General features: G+C 26.5%; 1 protein-coding gene across 2 annotated transcripts in view; it reads left to right on the top strand.

The window, feature by feature from the left end:
- LOC112685423 (probable cationic amino acid transporter) overlaps positions 1-9,296 on the top strand; it is a 107,923-nt gene extending 98,627 nt beyond the window's left edge. For both annotated transcript variants that reach the window (XM_025557299.1, XM_025557292.1), the window contains exons 12-14: positions 833-1,071; positions 4,330-4,457; positions 8,461-9,296. In XM_025557299.1, the coding sequence (XP_025413084.1) occupies positions 833-1,071; positions 4,330-4,457; positions 8,461-8,771 (678 nt within the window). In that variant the 3' untranslated portion in view covers positions 8,772-9,296. The remainder of the gene's footprint in view (positions 1-832; positions 1,072-4,329; positions 4,458-8,460) is intronic.
- Positions 9,297-26,401: the final 17,105 nt, after the last annotated feature.

The following is a 26,401-nucleotide window of genomic DNA, read 5'->3' as shown; positions in this document are numbered from 1 at the left end:
ATATCAACTATGCATTTCTGGCGGGTTTCAACGTTTTGAAATATTTTTCGTTTAACTAATTGTTTTCATTGGTTTTCACATATTTCTATTTATCAACTATTATGTAATATTATTTAATACACTAGATTTACTCCGAAAGATAATTTAATCTAAAATAAATATCTCTGTATTCATAATTTAATTCTTCTACACAACGTCATTTTTTTATTATTACCCCTCTTGTTATATTTATGGGTTTTTTTAAACGTCAATATGATATTTTTTAGTTTATTTTTGTCAAAAAGTCATTAATTATATTTTTATAATTTTTACTTAAAACGTTTTATTATTTGTAGTTTATCATAGTACGAAACTTACATTATTAATATAATATATTAGAATTGTTTAAATATTGAGTATAAAATGTTGCAATCAATACTCAAATACTATAATTAATTATCTACAAAAGGTGATATTCAAACGAAGACAACGTAGGATTGGTCAGATGAATTTGAATTCTTTTTTTTACATCTATATATTTTCACCATATTCCTCCTGGTTTCGTATACAATTTTCAAACCATAAATGTTCTTTTTAAAAGCAATATTTTTATAACAAAGTGACACAGTACACGCACGGATGTTATTAAAGTATATGAACAACTTATTTATTGAACTAATATTTTTTTGCTCATAAGTCCGTTGCCTCAAAGATTATTTTTTACGGTAAAGGGTCCATGTGCCACAAAAGGTTAAGAACCGCTGCAGGTACAATAATGATATTTCGCTATCAGTCATTTTTGTCTCAGTACCGGAGAACGATATCGTAATAAACATTACTTCCCCATTTTCAGGCGGCTACATATTTGTGTCCGGCCATATTCCCGTGGGTGGACATGGGACCAGCTACTGAGGAGAGCGGAATGGTGGTCCTGAAACTGGTTGGCGTGTTCTACGTGCTCATCATCGTATTCGACGTGCTGTTAGTGTTCGTGTCGGCCGAATCGTCCACTTTCGTTTATGTCTTGTTGTATGCCCTGTTGATCGTGGTGATCGCCGTGCTGGGCGTCATATCGCGTAAGCCGCAAAACAAGTAAGTATCCTCATGGGGAATAAACTTATTTTTCTCGACCCTGTATTGCCGACTTTGGGTGTGTTGAAAATCAAGTTAAAAAAATATATGATTTTACATAATTTGAACAATGCACAAATGAGGAACTTTACGATTCGAAAAATGTATTATAGTAAATGTTGCAATGCATTGATTGAAATTTCAAAAATAAACAATATAATTAATTAGGTTAGTACGAGTAGACCTTTCGTTTTTTAATTTTTCAAAAACACATTAAATGTGGCTGAAATCATTTGAAATAGAAAAGAAATTATTAAAATTCGATTTAAACGACTTAGTACGATTACACTTTATTTATGTTTAACAGATATTTCGTACAAGTCTTAAAAAAAATCTTTATGTTCTCAGACTACAGACTACTATTATGGTTTTGTAAACATAAAACATGCATAATGTATTTTATGAAAATATTATTTATAATTATTGTTCATATGTTCTAAACTAAGAACAAAGTATAAATACATTACTACAAATACGTTTCAGTTTTTTTTTTTTACAAATTAAGTACATGTATCATTAAAACCGTTGTCGAAAATAAAAAACCTCATTTAAAAAAAATAACCATTAGTTTTGGAAATAAAAAGAGCATCACCTTCTTTGGTACAATATAATGGTATAAGTTTTTAAATTTAAATTCATTAATTATCACATTTTAAAACGATCTCTAATGGAACTTTGGTAACATTTTAGCTTTTGTAAATAAACAAAATATAATAATAAACAATATATATATATATATATAAACAATAATATACAACAATTTTTTTTTTATTATTCAGCTTATTTTTATGAGTTATATTTTAAAAGTTTTTGATTGAAAACTTTTATATTTACAATTCCAAAAATAAATTACTTTAAAATTTTGATAAACTCTAAGTTATATGAATATTTTGAAGATAAGATTTATTCTTCATGCACTGAAAAATAGTTGTTAAGATAAAATATGCACCAGTATCATCTTCGTAACTACTATTCAGGGTATCGTATATGAATTTATTTTTTCATAGTGTAAAATAATAAAGAGAATATTGTGGATTCTATCTTAAACTCTACGATATTTCTTTAATTTACTTACTGTCAGGTATAAAGAGGTTTATAAAATTGTAATGCAAGGAGGATGTAATAAAATATAAATTGAATTTTCCTTAACTTCCTTTCACATAGCATACCACTATGCATATAGATATGCCGTTCTCATTTTTTTCTAAATTTATTGCAATTCTTTTATTATCAAATTAATCAATCATTTTGCATGTGGTATAGTTGAATAACTATTCAAATTTAATTTATACTCATACGTCTTAATATACCTATTGTCAGTACTTGAAAAGAGAAAACGTATGAGGAAGGAAGATCCTTTTAATTTTAAAAATATTTTAGCGTACCGCTTCTAATTTTTTTTTACGAGTCGCCAGGAACAGGACTCATTTTTTAATTTTATTAGATAAATAAAAATAAAAAAAATAAAAACTTGTCATTTTAAAAATTGTTATTCTGTTATGAAAATAAAAATAATAAGAATATGAAGTTGAGAAATGTAATATGTTTATTTATAGAATAAAAATAACCATCACCATATCGTAACCGGGAACGGTGCTAATGGGAACCGTTAAACGGGCCTACACTATCTGTTTTAATGAAAATTTTAATCGTATGTGTTTAACAATACAATTTTCATTAAACTAAAATAATACCCATACACATTCGTTCTTAAAATACTGTTTTACCCCTACGCATTTTCGTATACAACCGTGAGACGCAAATTCCATTTTTATAAATATTATGGTTTTTTTTTTTTTTTTGTCTTGTTGCGTACATATTCAAATATTGAGTGAAAAAGTATTCAATATATCATTATTTTAAGTTCAGTACACCTATTTTTCCACTTTATAAATACATATATTTTTAAATGGCAATTGGAAAAATTGGTATCTTAATGATTGTAACAGTTTAAATGAGAAAAAAAAAAGAAGTAAACGTTAAAAATGGACAAAAGATTGGTTATTTAAAAGAAACGCACTCTTGCATAATATTTTACTAAATGAGCTGCGCTCAGAACTTTGATTGATAAAAGAAGCAAATGTTCGAAATACCCACGCTTTTGCCAATCCCCCTCCACATACTATGTATTTATTACGAATAATATTTTATAAATAATAATATGGTGACGATAGCGTTAGAAGACCGGTAAACAAAATTTCATATTAACGAAATATAAACAGTTTAGGGATTTAGAGAAGCTAAAGAAGATATTCTTTAAAAATATCTACATTAAACCCACTTTTAATTGATATTTCAAATATTGTTGTATGTATGTGAAAAATAATTTAGTTCCATGACTATTATAGTAACGCCTAAAAGAAATGCTCTAATTTCTAAACACAATGCACATAGCACCATTAGTATTAATCAGTTGAGTTGGAGCACTTGTTTAATTGTTTAAACCAGACCAGTATGCAAAAAGATGAATTAAATTAGGTGAAATAAGTGCAGAAGAAACAAGATGCCCAAAACGAGACAAACATGACATTAATAATTCCTATCCATATTTATTAACATATTTAAATTTATAAAATGACTAAATGATTATTTTAATCAAACTATATATTATTTTAAACTTAGAATTTTAAATTAACTGGTATTCAACTTTAAAATTCAATAACTAAAACGTATTTTTATTACAGCTTTAAAATAATCCCTTTACTACAAAAATAACAAAAATAACGGATATTTATTTTATGATTTTTATGGTAAAGATGGTTTTTTTTTTTTATATTAAACTTACCATATCATTTTAGATGCAAAATAATGTATTTCTTATATTAGAAATGATTAGAAAAACTTAGCATTGGCATTTAAATATGTTTTTACATTTCGAAATATATTATAATCTAGAATAGATGGATTACAAAAGTTCATTGATATTATAAGAACATTATAACTATTCAAAAAATACTTTGGTATTTTAAAACTAATAAAACATTACATTAAATATTAACGCTTTAATTTGTTATACATTATTAATGTATTGTTATTTTATCGAATAAAATAAATCCATTTAGAAATATAGTGATCGATGAATTGTAATAAATAAAATAAAAGTATCAATTTTTAGCATACTTATTATATCGCTTATAATAGAAATGGGAAAACATTAATAGCATTATAAAATCTTAAATTACCAATTAATTTAATTATAATTTTCTGTTTGATTTTTAGACAAATACTTGTATTCAAAACACCTTGGGTTCCATTTGTACCAGCATTCTCAATCGCCGTCAATCTATATTTAATATTTCAGCTAAGCTCAATGACTCTACTGCGGATTGTCGTATGGGTCTCAATTGGTATGTATTTTTTTATAGATATTTTACATTAATTTGTATGTGTATTTATAATGAAATATAATAATATTTCAACTATCATTGAAAATGTTAATGATTTAAAATATTAAATCGTTAATTTTTTTTTATTAAAATTCTAGTCAATTTTAATTTTAAATTCACCAATAAAATGAAAATAATTTAAAACAACTGTAGTAGGTACGTTTCAAGTCAATGTATACCCTTATCAACTATTGCATGTCTAAGAAATATATATATATATATATATATATATATGTATTATACTTATTTGGTATACTTGCGATATATTTTACAATTACGGGTTTATTATGATTACCCGTAGCAAAAGCTACACGCATAATATTATTATGATATTAAGTATCATTTGGAAAAATATCAAAGTAAGAAACTAAGAAATTGGAATTATATATACTCTTTTTGGACACGTTGACAAATACGCATATAATGTGTTTTCCGTACCTACTATTTTAATTTGTGATTTTATTATTTAATATAATATTATGTATCTATGAAAAATCAATAATAATAGGTAAAAAAAAATATAAAACAGACGCATTAGAACATACATTATATGTATGTTTTATAAATATTATACTGTATATACAACAAAAGATATATCGCGATAGTAATGATTGTGTTTTAATTACAGTTCAGTTTGGTTGAATTATATATGATAATTCAATTTTTCTAACGGAATTTTGTAACAGCTGATGGCTGGGATTTAAATTTTTAATTTATTAGTAGTATATCCGACGAAACAATTAGTATTATCAGCTTTGATAGTCTATGAGTAGTATTGAAAATTTGAAAATGTGGACATTTTTTCGAAATACATTCTAGTTATAAATATAATATATTTTAAAATTTTTATCTGCAAAAGTTATTAAAATATTATAAAAACAATTACTAATAATATTGTTCTGTTGGCCAAAAAAAGTTTTTAACATGCTGTTAAAACCTTTGAAAAAATTCTAACATCTTAATTAAAACTGTTTTAAAGCATTTTAATTTCTTGAAAAACATTTTAAAAATGTATTAAACATATTTATTTGCTGTATGAGTAAAAATTTGATTGAAAAAGTATCATAGTTTTTTTTTACTTCGTTTTTTGTCTATATCTACACGTATATCTATTAATAATAACACTTATTTTGTTTTACTTTGTCACATTACTTAAATTACCATTAAGTGTTAAACGTTAAACTTGCTATATATAAATTATATACATTTACCGTCAAAGTGGAATGAATGTGGACAAACGCTCTGTAAGGGTGATTTGTTATATTCGTTAATGAAAATAATTAAAAAATTAAAACCTACAACACAACATACTATTAGATGTTATATAAGTTGGTATGCGATTTGAATATAAATTTAAATATAAGCCAAATTAAAAAGCCTATCACCTTTAGCATAAAATAAGTGGCGCAACAATACGACTACCGTAAACTCGTTTCCGAAACGGATCATTATTTATACGAATTGATAAAACATATGATTTATTATTGAATATTTAATTATTTAAAAATTAATCATATTTGAAATTCTGTTATTGACAATCGTAAGTCATTTATGATATTTTAAAAAATATTTAAATACATAATTTGTTTAGTTAAAATTCGTATGCGCATGCAATAAAAAGGAATACGAATAATATGAACATTTTGTTTTATAGCCAACTGCAAGTATGAGGACTTGGGTATGGGAATATGTGATGGTTTTTTTTTTACATATATCTATATTATAATAATATATATGACAAAATAAATATATATATTTTTTTTTTTTCAAGATAATATCTATAAATTGTGACCGCTGCTGTATATCGTGTTACCGACTGCAGTATTTGTCAATTCATCCTATCAAATTGATTGCTATACGAAATGTAAAAATCAAAAAATGTATAGTCAACAGAAATATGCATCGATTATAAATTAATAATATTACCATGATATTAATCATAATAAGTTAAAAATAATAATACACAATCGACGCTTAGAATATTCGTATTAATGGTCAACGTAAAAATAAACCTTTGATGAAATTACAATTGTACTATTTTTTTAATAAAATAATAAAAAATTTAATTAAAATTCAAATTTTTTAAATGGCTTATACTTGTAAATTAATATATAAATAAATATTTTATTTTTAGAATTAAATTAATATGCAAATAAAAGCTTAGCCTGGTTAGAATATCAATAATATTATAATAATATTTGGAATATTATTATATTTATAAAGTACAGCCGGTTTTGAATGAAAAATTCATCGTCAGGTGTATACTAAGTCAATAGAATCCCGACTGTATATGAAAAAAAAAAAAAAAAACATTATAAATTATTAAAAAAAGTCATGGTTTTATTTGTTCATATTCAGTTGGTTTATTCGGTTATTTTTGTCTTGGTATTAACTGCTAATTAAGTTTAGTTCACCTCTCTACCTACGACTCCCCGATTTATGATGGATATTTAAAACAATATAAAAAAATAATTATTACCCTATTCAGCATCACAAGCATCTGTTCATGGTATGATAGTCACACAAATAATAGTCACACGATAATAGTATACATAAGGAGGTTATAGTTAATTGTTTACTGAATAATTGTTTTCAAAAATATAAAAGTGTTCAAAATGTAAAAGAGTTTCTTTATTTGTTTTCTCTTATAAATAGAGCATTTTATTATAAATAAAAATATATTGTACAGTTATAAAAAAAGTTTGTTTTAAAAGACACGGTAAACCGATAACACTCCCTCTGCATGCAACAAATCTACACGCAACTGAATTATGAACCATCCACCGTAGTTGTGTACAAACAATATAAATACTGTGCATAATAAGATCATTGAAAAATTGGCAATATTAGTCATTTTTGAGAGCTTATTTTCGGTTTTATGTTTCGAATAGAACACTTTTAGAATCGAATGTTTACATAAGAGTACTTGAAATAGGTACTGGTCGTATTTTAATATTTTTTTTGTATTATAATTGTAATGTAGGAACAATTAAAAGTATTCTCGAATTAATTTAATCACCATACATAATGGGATAATTTATATTATACTCGTATTTGACCATGAGTCGATATACAAACAACATTTACATTTATTTAATTATTTTAGTATAACAGTTTTGGTGTTCTTAAAGCTTAATCAATATGACCGGTTTACTTAACCCATGAAGTATTTAAAATAAAAAGCAATTTATTTTAAACACACAAACGATGCGTGGCACATGACAGTTTATTTTTCATTTTTTACAAGCGCCTTTCATTAAAATTCTTAACAAGGCATGCTCAAGTGGCTATTGTTCTGTCCAAGACTGCAGTATTGTTTGCAGTTTTCAAAGAGGTCCACCAATATCGTATTTCATTTATAGTATATTGTTTTATGATTTTTTTTTTTATTATTATTCATTTTGGTATAAAAAATTATTAGGTTTTGCTAAAAGGAAGTCTTATGGAGATATAGGGTTGTCTAAGATTACACATTTTATTATTACACATTGACAACTTGGGTTCACAATATTAAAAATTAGAAAAATTAAATTTTATTAAGGTATTTTAATATGGTACCTATATATTTTTAGATTTAGTTGCATCGTATTCATATCGAACCTAGCGGTAAATATACGTATATTTCGAACAAGAAAATAACGACCACATCAAATGGGATTTAAGATAAAATAATTTGACTCTCCGAGAAAAAGGACCTTTTTTGACAGCCATTGTTTTTTTACCGATCCAAGGAGTTGTTAGCTACATATCTAATGTTGACTATATGACCGTTCATGGGGTAGGATTGGTTACAATTTTTTTTTTCGTTTTAAGTATGTATGTGATAACCAGTTTCAGATATTGATGTTGAGGAGGTTAAAATCATCGTACAGTTTTATTATCCGATATATATATATATATATATATAACATTTTCTTTTTTATAATTTTATCATCTCATAATGTCTTGCCAACACGTTTTCCAGGCCTGTTCGTTTACTTCTATTACGGCATCAAACACAGTACGTTGGAAGCACCGGTGGACGAGGACGAGAGAATAGAACTGAAAATTAAGTCACAACCGAAACCGCAGAACCGGCCGCAGGTGCCGCCGCCGACAGTGAAGACAACCCCCGTGGCCTCCTCCACCGCGAAAGTTACCTCTGCCACCACTGCTGTAGGTGTCGTAGACGAGAAGGCCGAACCGAAGAGGCCTACCAACTTGGAACCGTTGCCTGCGAACAATGACAGCAATTTGTTCGTGTCACCGTCCGCTTTTCCGAAATGGGAGGATTAGATTGACTGACCACATATAAAATAAAAAATTAAAATAAAAAAAAAAAATTAAAAAATTTAAAAAAAGATAAAATAAACAAATAAGAATCAAAAATCTGACGGACTCGCTTTCCGAGACTTCAATGATTATTGTAAATAGGGATGTAAAAAATGATTATTAATAAACGATAGATAATAATTTCTTTGGACTACCAAAATGACTATACACGATATTATTATTACTATTATTGTCAATACGATAAATGTTATTAATACGTGATACGTATAATTTTTTAACTACCTATATATTATTATTATAAATATTATTCAAAGTCGATATACTATATTTTGATTGTTAAACGTTTAAAAGAGTCCTGAAATAGCGGATATAGAAAGCTTTTTAAAAATCCGTCGAACGACTTTTTTCGTGAATTCCATGCATTACGTTTTTGCGCTGTTATTTAGAAACTTGCGATCTTAATTAATATTTAACCCGCGTTAGCAAATATTAAATTTAAGTAGATCACTTAAATTATATATAGAGATATCTTTCTGTAAGTTTAATTATTTAAAATAGTACAAAACCTTACGCTTTTTTAAATAATAATATTCAATTTCATATTTTTTATTTAGTGTAATTAGTTAATAATTTGAAGTGTGTGTATACAAGTAAAATGTAACAACAAACCAAAAAAATAGCTTATTAATGGAATGATTCGTTTTATTTAATACAATTATATCAATATTATTGATGAAATATTTATTTATTATATTTTAATAAAAAAATTTAACTGATTAAATTAAATAAACTCACGACACAACTTGAAACATATATTTTTTTCGTCTTAATTTGATCAAAACTATTAATCTTTGATATATTTATATATTTACTATACTTAATAAACTGAGTAGTAAATAACTCTTGTCATTTAAATGTTTCGTGCTTTCAGTAAATGTGTATAGTCCGGGTAAAACACAACTGTATAAAATCATAAATTTAAAGTATTTAAAAAAGCAGTCTGAAAAACTGTCACCAAATTAAAATGTTCAGTGGGGTTAGACAGTTCAAAGTGGTTTATATTTACGTATTCTATACAGGAAAGAAAATGTTTAATACATATAATTATAATACTCATTATAATAACGTTTTCCTTCAAGCCCTTTAGAAATTTGAAAGCTACTTACATTTTATCATGGCCAATTCTGAAATCGCTTCTTGATCATTGTGATCTTTTCCGTAGAAATTGAGCACATAATATTGTAATTTATAAAAAAAATTCAATAAAACGTTAACCAAACAATATTTGTTTGTTTTATTGTTGTGGCAAGACTGGTTTTATCGAATTGTAATAAAAAATAATAATTTTGAAGTATATTAAATTTGTTAAATAATTATATTTATATTTGATTGTTTAGTACGTTCCTTAGAGGTCATTAATAAAAAATAATTGAAAATTCTTAATTATAATGTAGTATTAAATATATGGACTACTAACTTCTGAAAATTCTTTAAAAAAATTAGAATATCAAAACACGCAATATATATTCATACGAGTATCTATTCTACTTTTACGAGGTAAATGTCCAAAATATGTTATCTGCTGATGACTGAATATTATCATATTCCAATAACGTAGTCATTTAACATTATATTTATTATTATTATTATTATTCATACATACCACTCATTATCGCGTGAAAAGATATTTACATTTATATTAATTGAAATTTACTTCCACAAATTATTAGGAAAATATTATAGTGTTGTTTACAATAATTTATAAAATGTATAATACATACGCTTTCGAAACGGACGTTATTCAGCGGGAAGGTTTTAATATTTTACCCACGTATAAATAAAAATAATGATAATATATTAATATTTTATATATTAAATGATTGGCTGTATACATTTATATAATATCTATAGGCCATTAATATTATAGTTATAACCAAAATAATTGATTTTCTTTTTTCTTAAAATTATTTTACGTGCCTTAATAGTACATCAAACAAATATTAAAATAGTGAAATAAATAACGTACTTAATGTTTATTGTAACATTTAAATTTTTTTCAGAAGTCTTGTTTCTATTTGGATAATAATTTTAAATTAATTAATTAATTCACTACTTTTAAACAGAATTCAAACAATGCACCTATTACATACAATATTGTACACTATATAAACTATTGTTAATTAGATTTTCTACAGTTAATATCACAGTGTCATTTACTAGGACGCTAATTATTTGACAACTATACGCATATATTTTGTTAGGTTACCATTATATTAATTATCATTATTATTATTATTAATGTTATTATTATAATTCTTGGTCTTAAAATTACGTTTATTGTAACTATTATTATTATTATTATTATTATTATTGTTTTTTTTTATTATTATTGTTCATATCAAATTTGTTATTTTTATATCATGTATTGTTATCGTTGCTATATTTACTTTTAAGTACAAAATTAACTCAATTGTTTTTTCTGACGTCAAAAACGATCAAACAAGTGAAAACATTTTTTGTTACCGGTTCAATAAGTACGTATTGCACTTTTTGAATCCGTAGCGTCTCAACAACTAATAATGTTATCAATGATTTGATCATGATTTTGCACAGAACTTTATGCAATGTTTTTGCAAAGTTGTTTAAGTGTTTTAAAATATCACAGTTATAATTGACTTGACATATATTTATTTTATTATTATTTATATCATGACTCTTATTTTTAATATTGTTTTATATTTGTGATTTTAAATGTACATCCCTGTAGAGTTTGATTCGATACAAATGGACGAGAGGAAAGCTTCTTTTTTTATTTTGGCACATAATTTTAAAAGTTTTGTAGACGAATTTATCATTATATGATTTCGTAAAGTCATATATTATAGCAAAAAAAAGTAGTTCTTTTTGTTCTTCAAAAAAACATAAATTTTTTTCTCAAATACATTTATTGATAATATTGAATTCGCTTGTGGTACATTTACTCGCTTTCGATTACTGTATAATATTTATTCTTAAAATAATAATTATTGATAAAAATACTAACCAATGCGATCCACTCGTTAGTCAACGATGTCTGAAGCAGTAGATTACAACAAAAAGTTTTATGCAAAACAGTATTCTTTCATTTATTCTTCAAAACAGTATTCTTTTGTTATGGCTATTCTACATATTTGTTTCGATTCGAATGACATTCTGTTTATAAAAAATCAATATAACTGTATGTATGACGTTATTATTTATCTAAACAGTTTTTTTTTTTTTAATAATTTAATGTACGGATATTCAAATATTTATTATTTCCTCAAATAACGTACTCATATAATAGTATATAATATTATTTTAATGCAAAAATATAGCTGCAGTTATGTGCAAAAATGGATACTTTTAAATGGTTTATTGGAAATCAATTGAAAGTATATTTGATTTATATTTTAATTTTTTTTAATTCTCTGTATATTTATATATTTATAAAAAAAATATGTACTTTGTTTTTTCTGTATTGCATTTAAAAAAAAAAAAAATTATCGAACACTTCAGTTTAATCTGACCAGATTATTTATGTATAATATTATAGTATCGAATTAATTCTTCATTGTCCTTAAACATAAGATTGATGTTTTATTCGTACTCTAATGATTATAATTTATTGGTTATATAACTTAAGTATTATTACTATTATTATTATAATCTTCACAAATTTATACATACATTGAATATTGTTTTAAAAAATAACAAATTTGATTGTGTATTATACATACACAAAATTATATGTTGTTAACTTTTAATCTGTTTATCTTTAATTTATTTTCTTTTATTATATTATTATTATTATTATTATTATTATTATTATTATTATTATTATTACTATTATTACGTCTTCTATCAGACTTTTGAATGTTACCTAATATAATCGTTAAATATTATAAATAATAAAAAAATCTAAGAAACACTATTTTGAAATATTTTATAAATACTCCCATGCTTTGAACTTTTCATCGATTAGGTACGTAGTTTTTATTAAATAATCAACTTTATTCATTGATCACATCAAACATGAGTAGATCTAAGAAATACTAAACTCTGATTCATAATGACACCTCATCGGCGTAGAACTTTCATTCCTTTCGGTTGGTTTCATTTATATTTTCTGTATATTTTGCGCATACATTGTATATATTTATTTATTTTTCATTTTTACGTCCATCACGATATATCTCGTTTAAATGTTGGTACAATACAGTTAATTGTTCTAGATAATATGTACAGAATTAATGTATTTGTTCATCAATATACGTCGAGTAGTTAGGTAACCACTTTAGTTCGATGATGTCAGGTTTTGAACTTTCAATCGACGTAAAAATTTAAAACCGGTAATTAATTTTGTAATCGCACGAAATTATGCTTTTATTTTATTCCCCCCATGTTTTGAGTACTGTTTGATTAGATGAACAGAAAGAATAAAACAATAATACAGTTCATAACAATATATTGTTCGCGCGCGTATAGGTTACAATTACAATTTCGTATTGCACAACACCTTAAGACGCATCTCGATAACGATAACGGCGGTACTGTTTAGTGTCGTATGTTGCTCGGAAAAACTTCAATATGCGATTGTTCACTGTCGACGAATCACGGCAGTTGACGTTTTTCCGACAACCGTTTGATCTCAGTCGGTTCTCTGTTCCAGTTTCGTATCGGAACGCGCCCTTCCGTTTGTTGCGGCAGAAGAAGGGAAAAAAGGCCACGCGCCGAAGTCAATTGATCCTCCTCGTCGTCGTCTCTGGTATCCAATGTCTCGTGTCTGATGTTCAATGTCGTATCCACTAATCATTCGAGTCACTACGGGTTAATTAAATGTTGTGTCCGGTGTGTAATGTCGTGTCCGGTTTTTGATTTCGTGTCCGATGAAGACTAGTCGGCCGGGGCGGCCACCCGGATGACATTCACCCGGGCGTTAGTCGACTACCGAAAGTCGAAGTTCACCACGTTCGTGGCCATGCACCCTTGTTTGGCCACGACCTTGGTGGACCACATGGCCACGGACCGGATGCTGACGTTCTCGCTACCGACGTGGTCGTTCGCGTCGTGGTTGGCGCACGAACCGGTCACCACGATCGTGGTCAAGAGCTGAACGCAAGCCTTTACCGTGTCCGGTGTTAGTACGGTCGTGTCGCTCCCTGGTCGCATCCCGAACTCGACCTCCCAAGTGGGATGTCGATTTCGTGTGTCGTAAACTAATCCGGAGGAGCGATCACCACCATTTCGGACATGAGAAGGTCCGTCGAGTTGACCTCGATGGTAATAGACGCGCAGAGCGTCTCGGTGGCCTGAAGACTAACCCGTGGCACTGGGGCTGACACAGATCGAAATCCGTTAGCGATCACCTCTGTCCTTATACACCGTTTGTGTGCAAACGTCCGTCTGTTAACTGTGAAACGCGCACATACAGCGCACGGCATCATAAGAAAAAAATACTATGTAGTGCGTGTGCGAAATTAACTAAATGTATTTTTATGATAAACGATGTCTTGTATCGCCAATAAAAATAAAAATAAATTTGGTCGATCGATATAAACTGAAAACCTTAATTTGTTTTCCTATTCCTTTCGCTTCGAATGAGTTGACCTGATTGTTTGAAGTAATTAATATTCTTTTGATTTTTTCGAGATGAATATAAATATTTGTTCAAATTGAAAAACAAAACGCTAGGTACCTAGGAATATTTTAAGTTAGACTAATGGGTAACTAGGTAACAACTAGGTAACAAACGTATTGATATTTGTACCAACACATATATATATATATATACATTAAGATTGTGATTATAATTATTATACATTATTATATTATTTATTGTAACTGTTTTTCGATAAAAACAATTTTTATTTAACTGTGCACGAATTAAATACGCAGAGCAAATATGAATATCGTTGTTTTATGTACGATAGCGAGAAGTGTAGTGAATATATTTTTATATTTTTATAGTTAATGCCAAACGGAACTGCATAACTATTTTCTATAAAACTGTTTGGGTTAAGAATCCAGTGGGTGACCATTACAAAAAATAAAAAAAGTGACGCGTGATGAATCAAAAATTTATATTAAGTAAGTATATAATTATATTATATTCTCCAAAAAAACTTTCAAAAGTAAAAAAACGCCAAGCTCAAAATTAAGACTATTATATTCTTGCAATAAAAAAAAATCTGTCCAAAAAATCTTGTTTCTTCTTACTTATAAATATTCTTTGTACCGGTTTTGTTTCAATATCACTATTCAATACTTGGCGGCTGATTTTAATATTAATGTCCGCCTAATATGTTCATGTATATATCAACCGTCAAGTATTGCATAGTGATATTGAAACAAAACCGGTTAATATTTAATATTATAATATTTATAAGTAAGGAGAAACAAGAGAATTGTAGGAAAATGATTTATTTATCTCGTATATTAAAAGCTTGGATAATGTTAATATGAGAGCATTTTTGGACAGGTTTTTTTTCGTTGCACAAATATAATAGTTCTAATTTTGAGCTTGGCGTATTTTTAATTTTTGAAAGTTTTTTTATGGAAATAAATAACGATCACAACACTGTTATAATATTATATATTTCGTCATATTATTATCGTTTGCGGCCAATTTTTCTGAGAAAACCCATACCCAGGGGATTGGATGCACACTATTTAAATCTATTAATAGGTATAAAGCGCAGTAAATATTAACAGAAAACGCAGCAATATTATATAAAAGAAAATAATTTTAGTATTTTTCGAAAAAAATGTTGATTGAAACAGATAGGTATGCGATAGAAGTAACCGTATTATACTCAATTTGTCATTGTTATTTTTTCACGTGCCATAATTATTCCTTATATATATTAGACACCCATTAAATATTAATTTATTTCTTAGACCATATTCCCTGAACAGAGTATAGCTCAATTATTACCATTTATCGAATACCGTAATAATTCATATCGTCTATTGTCTTTTTTCAACCCATGGGTAATTCGATAATGTCTTATCTCATTAACTCGTTTTTAGGTTTATTCAGGACTTCATCTAGACTAGTCATCACGTGGTATACATATTAACAATACTATTTTTTTCCGTAGCTACACATTTATATAGTTTATGCACCCCGCCTCAAATGATACGAAGCAACAAAATATTATTAAATACATGACTGCACAGCGTAGCGTACACGACAGTTTAAAATTAATATTACAAGTGCTCGTGAAAACGACAATATTCACGAGCACAACCAACATGTTCGGGGTTTTTTTTTCAGAGATCTACAAATGCTTTGTGAAATATATATCATGGTTTCCGGTTTCGTGGACGGGTCCCGTTGACGCTGAATAAATGCGAGTATCTACCACGACGTACGTAATATAAGTAACACTCATGTGAAATAACACAGGGTAGGTTATCCTATGGTGGAAGGGGTGTATGTTAGGGTGACCAGACGTCTTGTTTAAAACAGAATTTTCTCTTTTTTTGATCATCACGTCCCATTATCCCGACAAATTTCAAATGGGACGCTTTTTGTTCTGTTTTTAGAAGATTCTCCTGTTTTAATTACGTTTGAATCCCATTACCATATTATTTATTATTTAATGTATTAATGCTTGTAAATAAAATATCTATTTATGAAAAAAATATAAAACAGTTTTACTTGTCTTATATTTAAAATGTGAAACAAAAGTTATAAATAAGAGATAGTATTTAAGTTGTTTTAATAAAAAAGGTTAGTAAAAAGTAAAAAGAAAATAATTGTTTATGATATGATAGAGATTTGGACTTAACCATCGAAATTTGTGTGCATATGTGTGGATATATATGGATGAGGGATTTTTTTTTTTTTTTGGAGGAAATAACAGCTGTCCTGTTTTTTTATTTTCTTAATATGGTCACTCTAGTGTATGTTCAAGATTACCTGAATTCAATGGAGAAAAAAAAATAAAGTAATGGTTAGATCAGTATAGTCATAGCGATAAAACCTATAACGATGTCACGTTCTCGATATACTTAATAACTTTGGTATTTTTTTTTCCTATTTCAACGAAGAAAAGTTTTTTCATTTTCTCATTTCAGAACAGAAACAAATGGTGTTTTTTTCTTCTTATCGGTTGATGAAAATAATGTTTTTCTCCTTATTTTTCTCTTGCTGCTTTGTTAATAAAAATTATAATTATTTATTTATTTGAGAAAAACGTTAGTTGATGAAAACACGGAGATTAGTTAACATGGAAGTCAGTTTTCAAATGTTGATTGTTTTTTCTAGATATGCATATTTTTGATTGTCTAATGATTATTTAACACTTCATGGAAGACGAATGTTAAAGGTTTTATTGGATAACTTATGTTTTCCGTTATACACCTGAGACCTAATAAATACAAATTCTAACTGACGGAAAATGTCGGCGTTGCTGAAACGATCGTTGCCACTATAATTGTCACGACTCCAAGACAACACTTTAGCAATGTCATCAACGGTTAACAACCTATAGCACACACACGCAAAACTCCACGAAAGCAAATGTATATCAAATTTGAGTTATATTTTTATATTTGTTATATTGTTTATGTGCATGTAAGTTACGTCACGGAAAATGCCAATGTCCAGGTGCATTATTGAAAAATATTTTTTGCTGTGTGAACCGCATCATCTCGCGACAACTGCAACTTTTCATAAACGTTGTAGATATTATAATTTATCTTGCACATAAAACTTCTGGTGACGCAATAAAGTGAATCAGATTCATGGACTTACGCGTGGATACTAAAATCCATGACGTGGTTGTAGCTTTTGTGAGCTTTACAATCATTTGTCTTTCGTTGCAAATTCATATTAAAATCATAATTAAAATCGTAATATCAACCGATCGTGCTGTCAAAAAAAAAAAAAAAAAATATAAAAAAAGAATACACAATATGCACTATAACTTTGACTTAGATTTTACTAAAAATTTACCGTTTCAATCGAATATGTTTTCTCCTGTGACCATCCCAGTCCACGTATGCCATTGTCGAAATTCCTAAGACCCAAGTTTCACTTCTATCGTCCGTGATCTGGCTTACATATGTATGCTACTAATCGTTATGTACCTTACATTATTAAATGCACTAATCGTCAGTTTATTGTTTTGTAGATTTTAATATTTATGTGCGCGCAGAACACCACATTTGTTATCTTCACCGTTTTTCGTTTTTAACAGTCGCATCAATTGCTGTTTTATTATTTATTAATTTATTTATTTTGTGAACGTTAAAAGTCGGAACTAAATTATTTATTTATTTTTTTTTTTTTTTTTACTTAATGCAATTATTTCGATATTATTATTTCGGATCAGGTGAGCGATTGTAGAAACGAACTTAAAGTCAGCATGTTATTATTGTGTATTAATAATATGTGTTCTTTATACGTGCCTGGTATTTGTCCAAGTAAGCAAACTGAGAATACGACTGAATCATTTGCATCACACCCGTTTTCATATGATCATCTATGTACGTACTTTTTAAAGTTTTCACTAAGTTAATAGAAACGCATAAATATTTACGAGTGTATCAGAAAATCAAATTAAAAGTTTTGACTGATTGCAGTGCTATAATATTTGACGAATCGTAACGAACAACTGTCAGGAACGTAAATCATTTATAGACAAAAATACATGTCAATTCTAAGGAATTATTATTATTCAGGATATTTCTTAAGAGGTTGAGGAAACTTATATACGCGTACTCTCTGAAGTGGTCAAATGAAGAATTTTTTAATATTATTTTTCTATCTTCAAAACTTGGGTTATATCTAATTATTTTTAGAACATTATTTCCTGTGATTAATCAGATATGTAAAAGAACAACAAATAAATTCAACCAAATTTTATCTTTCAAAGTTCTCATACAAATCAATATGTCACATAACGTTTCTGTTCCTGACAATTTGGACGTGAAAAACGGATGATAAGTCCAAAATTTAAGTACAAAGTTGTCTCGTCAAACAAAAATATATCTTGCGCTGAATGTAAATCATACTTCCATCCACAATGCACTAAATTCACTTCAATTTTTAATTATAACAAATTGGGAAATGAAAAACTGTTTTGGAAATGCAACAACTGCCTATGACCTCAAAACTTAACTTATAAAAAAAAAAAACAAGTTATTAATAATTAAAATTCTATCAAAGTTCCATCAATAAAAATGATAATTTCACTGTTACTGGGGTGTATAGGTCACATTTCCATAACAAAGATAAATTATTTGCCCTATTAGGTGATTATCTCTCAAATGAGAATTTTATAGGTACCTAAGCCATCATATCATTTGTAGTGAAATTAATATAAATTTATTTGATGACTCAATTGTATCTAATTTATATGTAAATACTTTAGCGAAATTTGGTTAAATTTCTGCTATAATCGATTTCACTGGAATTACAGATCACTCTAAAACATGTATTGATCCCATGTTCATTAACAATTATTTTACAATAGATGATAATAAAATTTAAGAACTATAAATTAATTCTATATCCTTTCCTCTATCTTTAATATTCAATATTTGCATTAATAAGAATGAATTTCCAAGCTCGTTCAAAGAATAAATTGTTGTTCTAATTTTTAAAAACTGTGATAAAAATACATTTTTGAATTATCGACCTATAATTCTAACTCTTACGATATCCAAATTATTTGAATAATTTTAAAAGTTAAGAATGTTGTGATTCCTAGATAAGCACATTTTTTTCATTAATTTAGCCTTAGGAACAATATGTCTACTTACAACGCATTATACGATATTACTAAATTTATATATGAAAATATTGATGATAAACAAAATGTAGGTATTTTCGTGACATAGGCAATTTTATGATAATTATTTTTTGAATTTTAATTTTTAAAATTCTTTTTGAAATTGAAATTATTTTTGGAATTATATTATGCGTTTAATAAATAATTTCATGAAATTGCCTATGCCACGAAAATAACTCACTTTACCCTACTTGGTATATTTCTTGACATAAAAAGACATTTGATTCGGTTAACCATGATATATTTCTTAATAATTAGTACTTATTTGAGGTGTTGCTAATAACTTAATTAGCTCTTACTTAAGTGAAATATCACAAAGAGTTGAAATTAATAATCAATTGAGTGACTTGACTAACATTAATTTCACAGTACCACAAAATACTGCACTTAGATCGTTATTGTTCATAATTTATATGAATGGTCTTTTCAATATATGTACATAAGCAAAACTAATCTGTTTTGCTGACGATACAGTTATTCTAGTAAAAAATAATAACATCAATTATTTATACAAAATAGCAGAGAATAATTTTGCAACTTTTAAAAACTGGAATTAATAGTCATATTAATACTTTTCTTATTTTATTTTTGTGCAAAGTTTTGTCTTTAAATGTTGTTATAATATGATTTTAAAATGTGGCATTTATTATTATTCCAATCTCCAAGAGACAACATTTTTAAACAGGTAAGTATTTGATATACATTTGCTAATGACACATTTAGTAAATACAAACATTTCCCTTTAAACATTGATTAATATTCCTTTACTAATCACATCGTTTGTAGACGGTTAAACGCTACAACTATAAAAATAATGTGATACAGATTAACTATATATTATATTCTATAAGGATAAAATATACTTATAAGAACAAACTACGTAATTACAGGATTTAGACAAATTATTTTATAAAATAAATGCAAATTATAATTAAATAGCGATTTGTATAAATATATGAAACATAGAAATTCTATTAGATATTATTAGCACCAATTGTAATTCTATAAAATAACTAATTTAATATTAAATTAATAAATTGATTTATTTCTTATAGTTATTATTTTAAAATTGCTAAAATATTTTGTAATTATATGGTATTAATTTGTTTGTTTACTATATTTAAAAGAAATAACTAACTTTAATAATTTATTTTTTAAACGAAGACAAATAAACAACAAATAATTATAAATTTTTATTTATTTAATAAATAAATATTATAAGTTATAATTATGATTAATTATAATTTATAATAGTATTCATCAATATTATAAATTTTAAATCGCTGTTGAATTATTTTGATTGTTAAGCAATAACATATTATAAAATATAACTATTTTCCTGATGATAATATAATTTTTATTAATTTTCATCATATTTATATTGAAATTTTTTAATTTTCCATTTGATCCGTTTTTAATGTGATAATTTTAAGTTTAGATAAATTGGAACAATATAGTTTACTAAAACTTCACATTGATTTTAGTAGTATCACAATGTATAATATTTAGTAAATACCATAGTACATTTTCCACGATTATAATGATCAAAAAAAAAGATGATGAAATAAAAGTCGTTGGTATTTACCTTATACTTTCTAACGTTTTTAATTAACAACAAATAATTTATTGATTATGTACCTGTTTCGTACGGATCAAATATCTTTTATTTTTGTGGTACAAAATACTTTGAACTGGAAACGATATTTTTTTGTCTTCACGTACAAGTAGGATTATTGGTGTTTATAATTATTCATCATAATGATTTGATTAAATACATTGCATTATCTCATGATATAAGATCCTCTGAGATATTAATAGTTAGTTTATGACATTCGATCTGTTTCGTTTCATCAACCCATTATTATGAATATATCATTGATACCCGATAACATTGATGCGCATCCGCCAATAGTAATTGTTATGCGTTTGTTTGCCAAGAACAACATTATTAAACCACTGTAACAAGTGATGTATGTTTGTTGTTTGTGGCTAAGATCATGACACGTGCCATAGCATAAATTTAATTTGCATACCTTATTTTGCTAAGCAATATATATTAAAATCGAAATATTATACTTTTGCGTTTTCAACTTGTATTCCCTTCAATAAGTAGGATTTTTCTACAGCAATTATTTTTGTTCCTGAAATACGTTCATCATATAAATAGATGAGTGTTTCACATTTACAATATAAGAGCGAATGAACATTGGATAATTCACGATAATCGATCATTATTATTATAATTATTTTATTTTTTTATAATGCGATCAACTTTATCACTACCGGGTTTGTTATATTGTTTATAGTTGTTCAACAAAGGATATATATATATATATAGATACATAGTCTATGTATGTTATTCTTGGTTGGTTTTATTTTTTTTATCATATTTCATTCTACAAACATATAACTATAATAGTATTACAGTTCATAGTTTGAACATTTTTATTTATTTAAATACTTAATTTAGTATAACATTTGAGTAATTTAATCGAAAACCCATATGGTTGACTTGAGCATTTATCTCATATGAATAAACTATAAAAATAATTTACAAATGCATACTAACGTAGTCGTTAATTTATCGATCAATAAATTTCAAATAAATATATTTCACATAAAATGGCATGCGTCTTAAATACATACAAATAAAAAATAAATTTTTAAGGTTACTCCTTTTGTAACTATACAATAGAAAAACTGCGATTACATTTCGTCATTAATGAACACATTATTTATGCGTACATTATATAAATTGTTTAATTCACAAAACGTTAAAATCGATCGACGGAAAATAGTACCAATATTATATTCATTGGTAAAAATCTAGCGGTTAAAAATAGCACGTTCGATTGGTTGACATGAAAAAAAATATCCATAAGTATGTTTCTATACGTTTTTAACTTAATTAGTAGAAATATATTCAATTGGTTTTTTAAAACTGTACTCAAAAACACAGTTAAAATATTATTAGTTATTATAGGTTATTCTGAGAGAACGATTAATGCATAAACGACGATTTTTTTCATTTCTTCAGTTGCAGTCATGACATTTACTGTCATCCCGCAGAATGAGTCAGAACTTGAACTTTAGAGTTCTTTCATTCACTCACAGGAAAAAATATTGTTTGTAGTGCTAGCTTTTGTAATAGTGATTAATAAAAGTCACGATTAAACGTCGAATGGAATGAAGACTATTTGTTACGCACGGAAACAAAGTATATTTACACGGAACCGTGACAATGACATGAATGACAAACAGAAATTTGAATATATTTTCTTACAGAATTCTTTTTTTTTTTTAAACCTTCATTGACTAATTTTTATTGTTTTATAACCGTCACAGACAAGCATATTTTTTACGCAGTTTTGTCGCACAAAGGCTAATTTTTAAAATTATTTTTGTAATTACTTTTGTTGTACCGTCAAAATCCGAGTTTACTGTTTTTGTATTAACGATAGTGCAGTCACAGATCAAATCTTATCAATATTGTGATAGAAAACTAGTAAACTATTCTTATTCATCTACCACATATGTGTTAAATTATACGTCGTTTAGATAATAGATGACAACAGCTGGACAAAAGACTGCACTTCGATAAAATATATGAGTTTTTACTTTTCCTATTTATGGTAATTTAAGCATGCGATCTGAATTTCTCTTACAAAATATCAAATTTGAAAATCATTAAATATAATTACAAAATCAAATTTTGGACTTAAAACGCTTCAAAACCTTTAAATACTCTTAAAAATTAAGAAATTTACTTTAAAATTAAAAACTATCAAAATATGTATATTTATCTTTCATATTTTTATTCAATGGTGTATGAATCGAATTTTTGTTTGAAGGGTGTGTCATAAGTTTTGGAAACCAATGCACAGTGCGTCAAAATTTAAGTTCAGACACGGCACATTTTAATTTGATTTATACGAATGCAGTATTATAGTTAACACAATGATTTCAATATGATAATAGTGGATGAAAATTCGTTTTGTCACATTAAATAATCATACATATTATATTATAGTAAACTGTTATATAATATTAGCATACTAATTTGGTTGATATCTTATATATTGTTATAACTGAAAATATACCACGTTGTGTTCACATTTACAAACAAGTCCAATAAATCACTATATAGCTACTCAGTGTTCGGGAAAATATTGACGTAGGTTTTGTGTAACCAATGCAAATATATTCCGGTGTACTAATGCAATAAATCCAAATTAAATTTACGATAATTGATTTATGAGAAAAAAAGGTATCAATTGTAGATAGGCAGGTACACTTTATGAATAATATATATCAAAGAATCTCGCCAAATTGATTTTAGGGTTGTTATATAATTATAATTATACTGTAGAAACAGTAGGGAACCTGCTGAATATATATTGGGATTATATTTGTTATTTTTTTCTCTAGTTGAAAATAAAAAAAAAAGTTGACCGATTCCATCGTGGGCTTATACTGATTGCATTGTTAAAATATTATTAACTTCCTAAAAAGATAAATGTCAAAGTAAATTACAGAGTTTTTAAGAATAAATCAAATTTTGTATAACTAAAACTGGATACGTAATAATAGTTAAAAATTGTCGATCGTGAAATTTAATAAAAATATTTTTCCTTCTCATATGTTTAATATTACGAGTATACTGTACTTATACTTTAATCTGAAAATATATACAAACAACAATCCTTCCAAAAATGTATTTATGTATTTTTCCAGTTATTTTATCAATGAGTTTATTTTAATTTGTTTTACACTATTGTCCCTTATTCATAAATTACTATTAATAATAATTAATAGAATCACGAGTTTATTGGGTTTTCGTATGATTAAATTAACCGGTTAATCAAAATTAATTATTTAAATCGTACAAATCCATGTTATAAATTCTATAGTGTAGATACAGATCACTGTATTTTCAGTAGTGTTAAAAAAAAATCATCAAAAATTAATAAAAAATTCGAAAACCAATTCTCTTAAGTACAATTTATAAAATTAAGACTATTTTAAATTTATATAACATTCCTTTTACTCTGACAAAGGTACATGAGAAGTTAAATAATATGGAATTATTAGTAAAACATTTTTTTTTTTTTTTTTAACAAATTTGGCTACATGTCCAAACATTAAACACCCAATTAAAATGTATATGAATTGTGTATTGGAGTGTTAATTGTTAATTTTTGATTAAATTTTTAATCGATTATCAAAAAAAATTGTAAAAGGTTTTAACAAAAATAAAATACCAAATCATTTTAATGAATAAAAATAGTTAATAAAAAAAAAAAAAAAACGAAAAATATATTACCATTAAATTTAATAATACTATGTACTATTTACATATATTTTTATTTATTGCTATCTTAAAATATTTCTAGTAAAATATTGTCATATTACAAATAACGGTAACTAAATATATAGTTTAACATAAATCACACAGTTTTAGATTTTTAGTTATCATATAATAACGTAGAATTACTCATTACAATTAAAATTATAACTTATTAAAAAATCATAGGTCAAACTAGTGCTATCAATAAAAAGGTAAATTCATATTGAAAATATAGAGATGTTATCAAGTTAAAAAATGTAATTACAATTATTTATAATATTATAAATAGTAGTATAGTTGACTAACATATTAAGTCATCTATAATAATCAATCCATAGCATACATTGCCGAGTTCCTGATTCAAATCAAATAATTTATATATATTCAAATTATTCAAATCAATTATAGTTAACACCGCTTCTGTTTACAATGTTATCGATCGAATATCCAAAGTGAATAGGCACATTCAGTGTAATGATCGTAGACCTCGGTCAAGAAACCATGGGGTGCTTATTATACGCTCGTTAAATATAAAGGCGTTAAGACGCCTAATAACAGTTTTGTTCTACCGTGTAAGTTTTTGCTAAATGTCTTGCCTAACTAAATAAACTCAATTTAGCTTTGTTCTTTGTTAATGGAAATTTCTTTTTTTCTTCGGTTATCAAACAATATATCTGAAACCGAACTCCGGAGTTTTGTAACTGTTGTGAAAACCCTGCACAGTAATACTACTGCAGTAAACATTTGTAAGCTGTAAGCTGAGGTTTGAGCAAGTCGATGTCAATAAAAACTGGACTATCACCGACCTTGTCAATATAAGATCTGCAGTTCTGAGAAAATCAAATTGGACATCGATTAGGTGTTAATTCAAACTTGACTTTGGTAACTTTTAATTACATTTCAAGTTCAGTGATAGGTCAGATTTGATAATTTGATGTTGAACGGAACATTGTCAGAGTATTAAGAACCTGAATTTAACTTATAATTACTCAAAGAAATCTGAACCAAACCGAGTTATAAACATTTTTTATAGAAGTATAATTCAGCATTTTTTTTCTTTTACAAAAATATTGAACTTACAATAATTTTGCTTATATTGTGTAAAATTTAATACACCTTCAATTATACATCAAAAGGTAATAAGTATAAACTAGAATCTATTACTATTACAAAAAAAAAAAAAAACTAATACAAGTAAAACATAAGAAAACGTAATTTATTAGCTTATTATACTGCAAATTTTACAAGTGTGGCAGTAGAACTATATGAGGATACAAAATAATATCTGTTCATACTATGACTGTATTGTGCTAATCATAGGTAATCATAGGTATTAAATAGTGATGGGTCGAACTGTTCAAATCTCGAACCAAACCGAATCTAACCCTTGATGTTCGGTTCGAAATTCGAACTCGGCATGAAAAAAAATCGAACCAAACTATCGAGCATTTTTTACTGTTCGA

This window comes from Sipha flava, unplaced genomic scaffold (genome assembly GCF_003268045.1).
Source record: "Sipha flava isolate LNK unplaced genomic scaffold, YSA_version1 107_pilon_pilon, whole genome shotgun sequence".
NCBI classification, from domain to species: Eukaryota; Metazoa; Arthropoda; class Insecta; order Hemiptera; family Aphididae; genus Sipha; species Sipha flava.
Note: the sequence above shows the minus strand (reverse complement) of the source record. Positions and strands in the feature narration are given on the sequence as shown.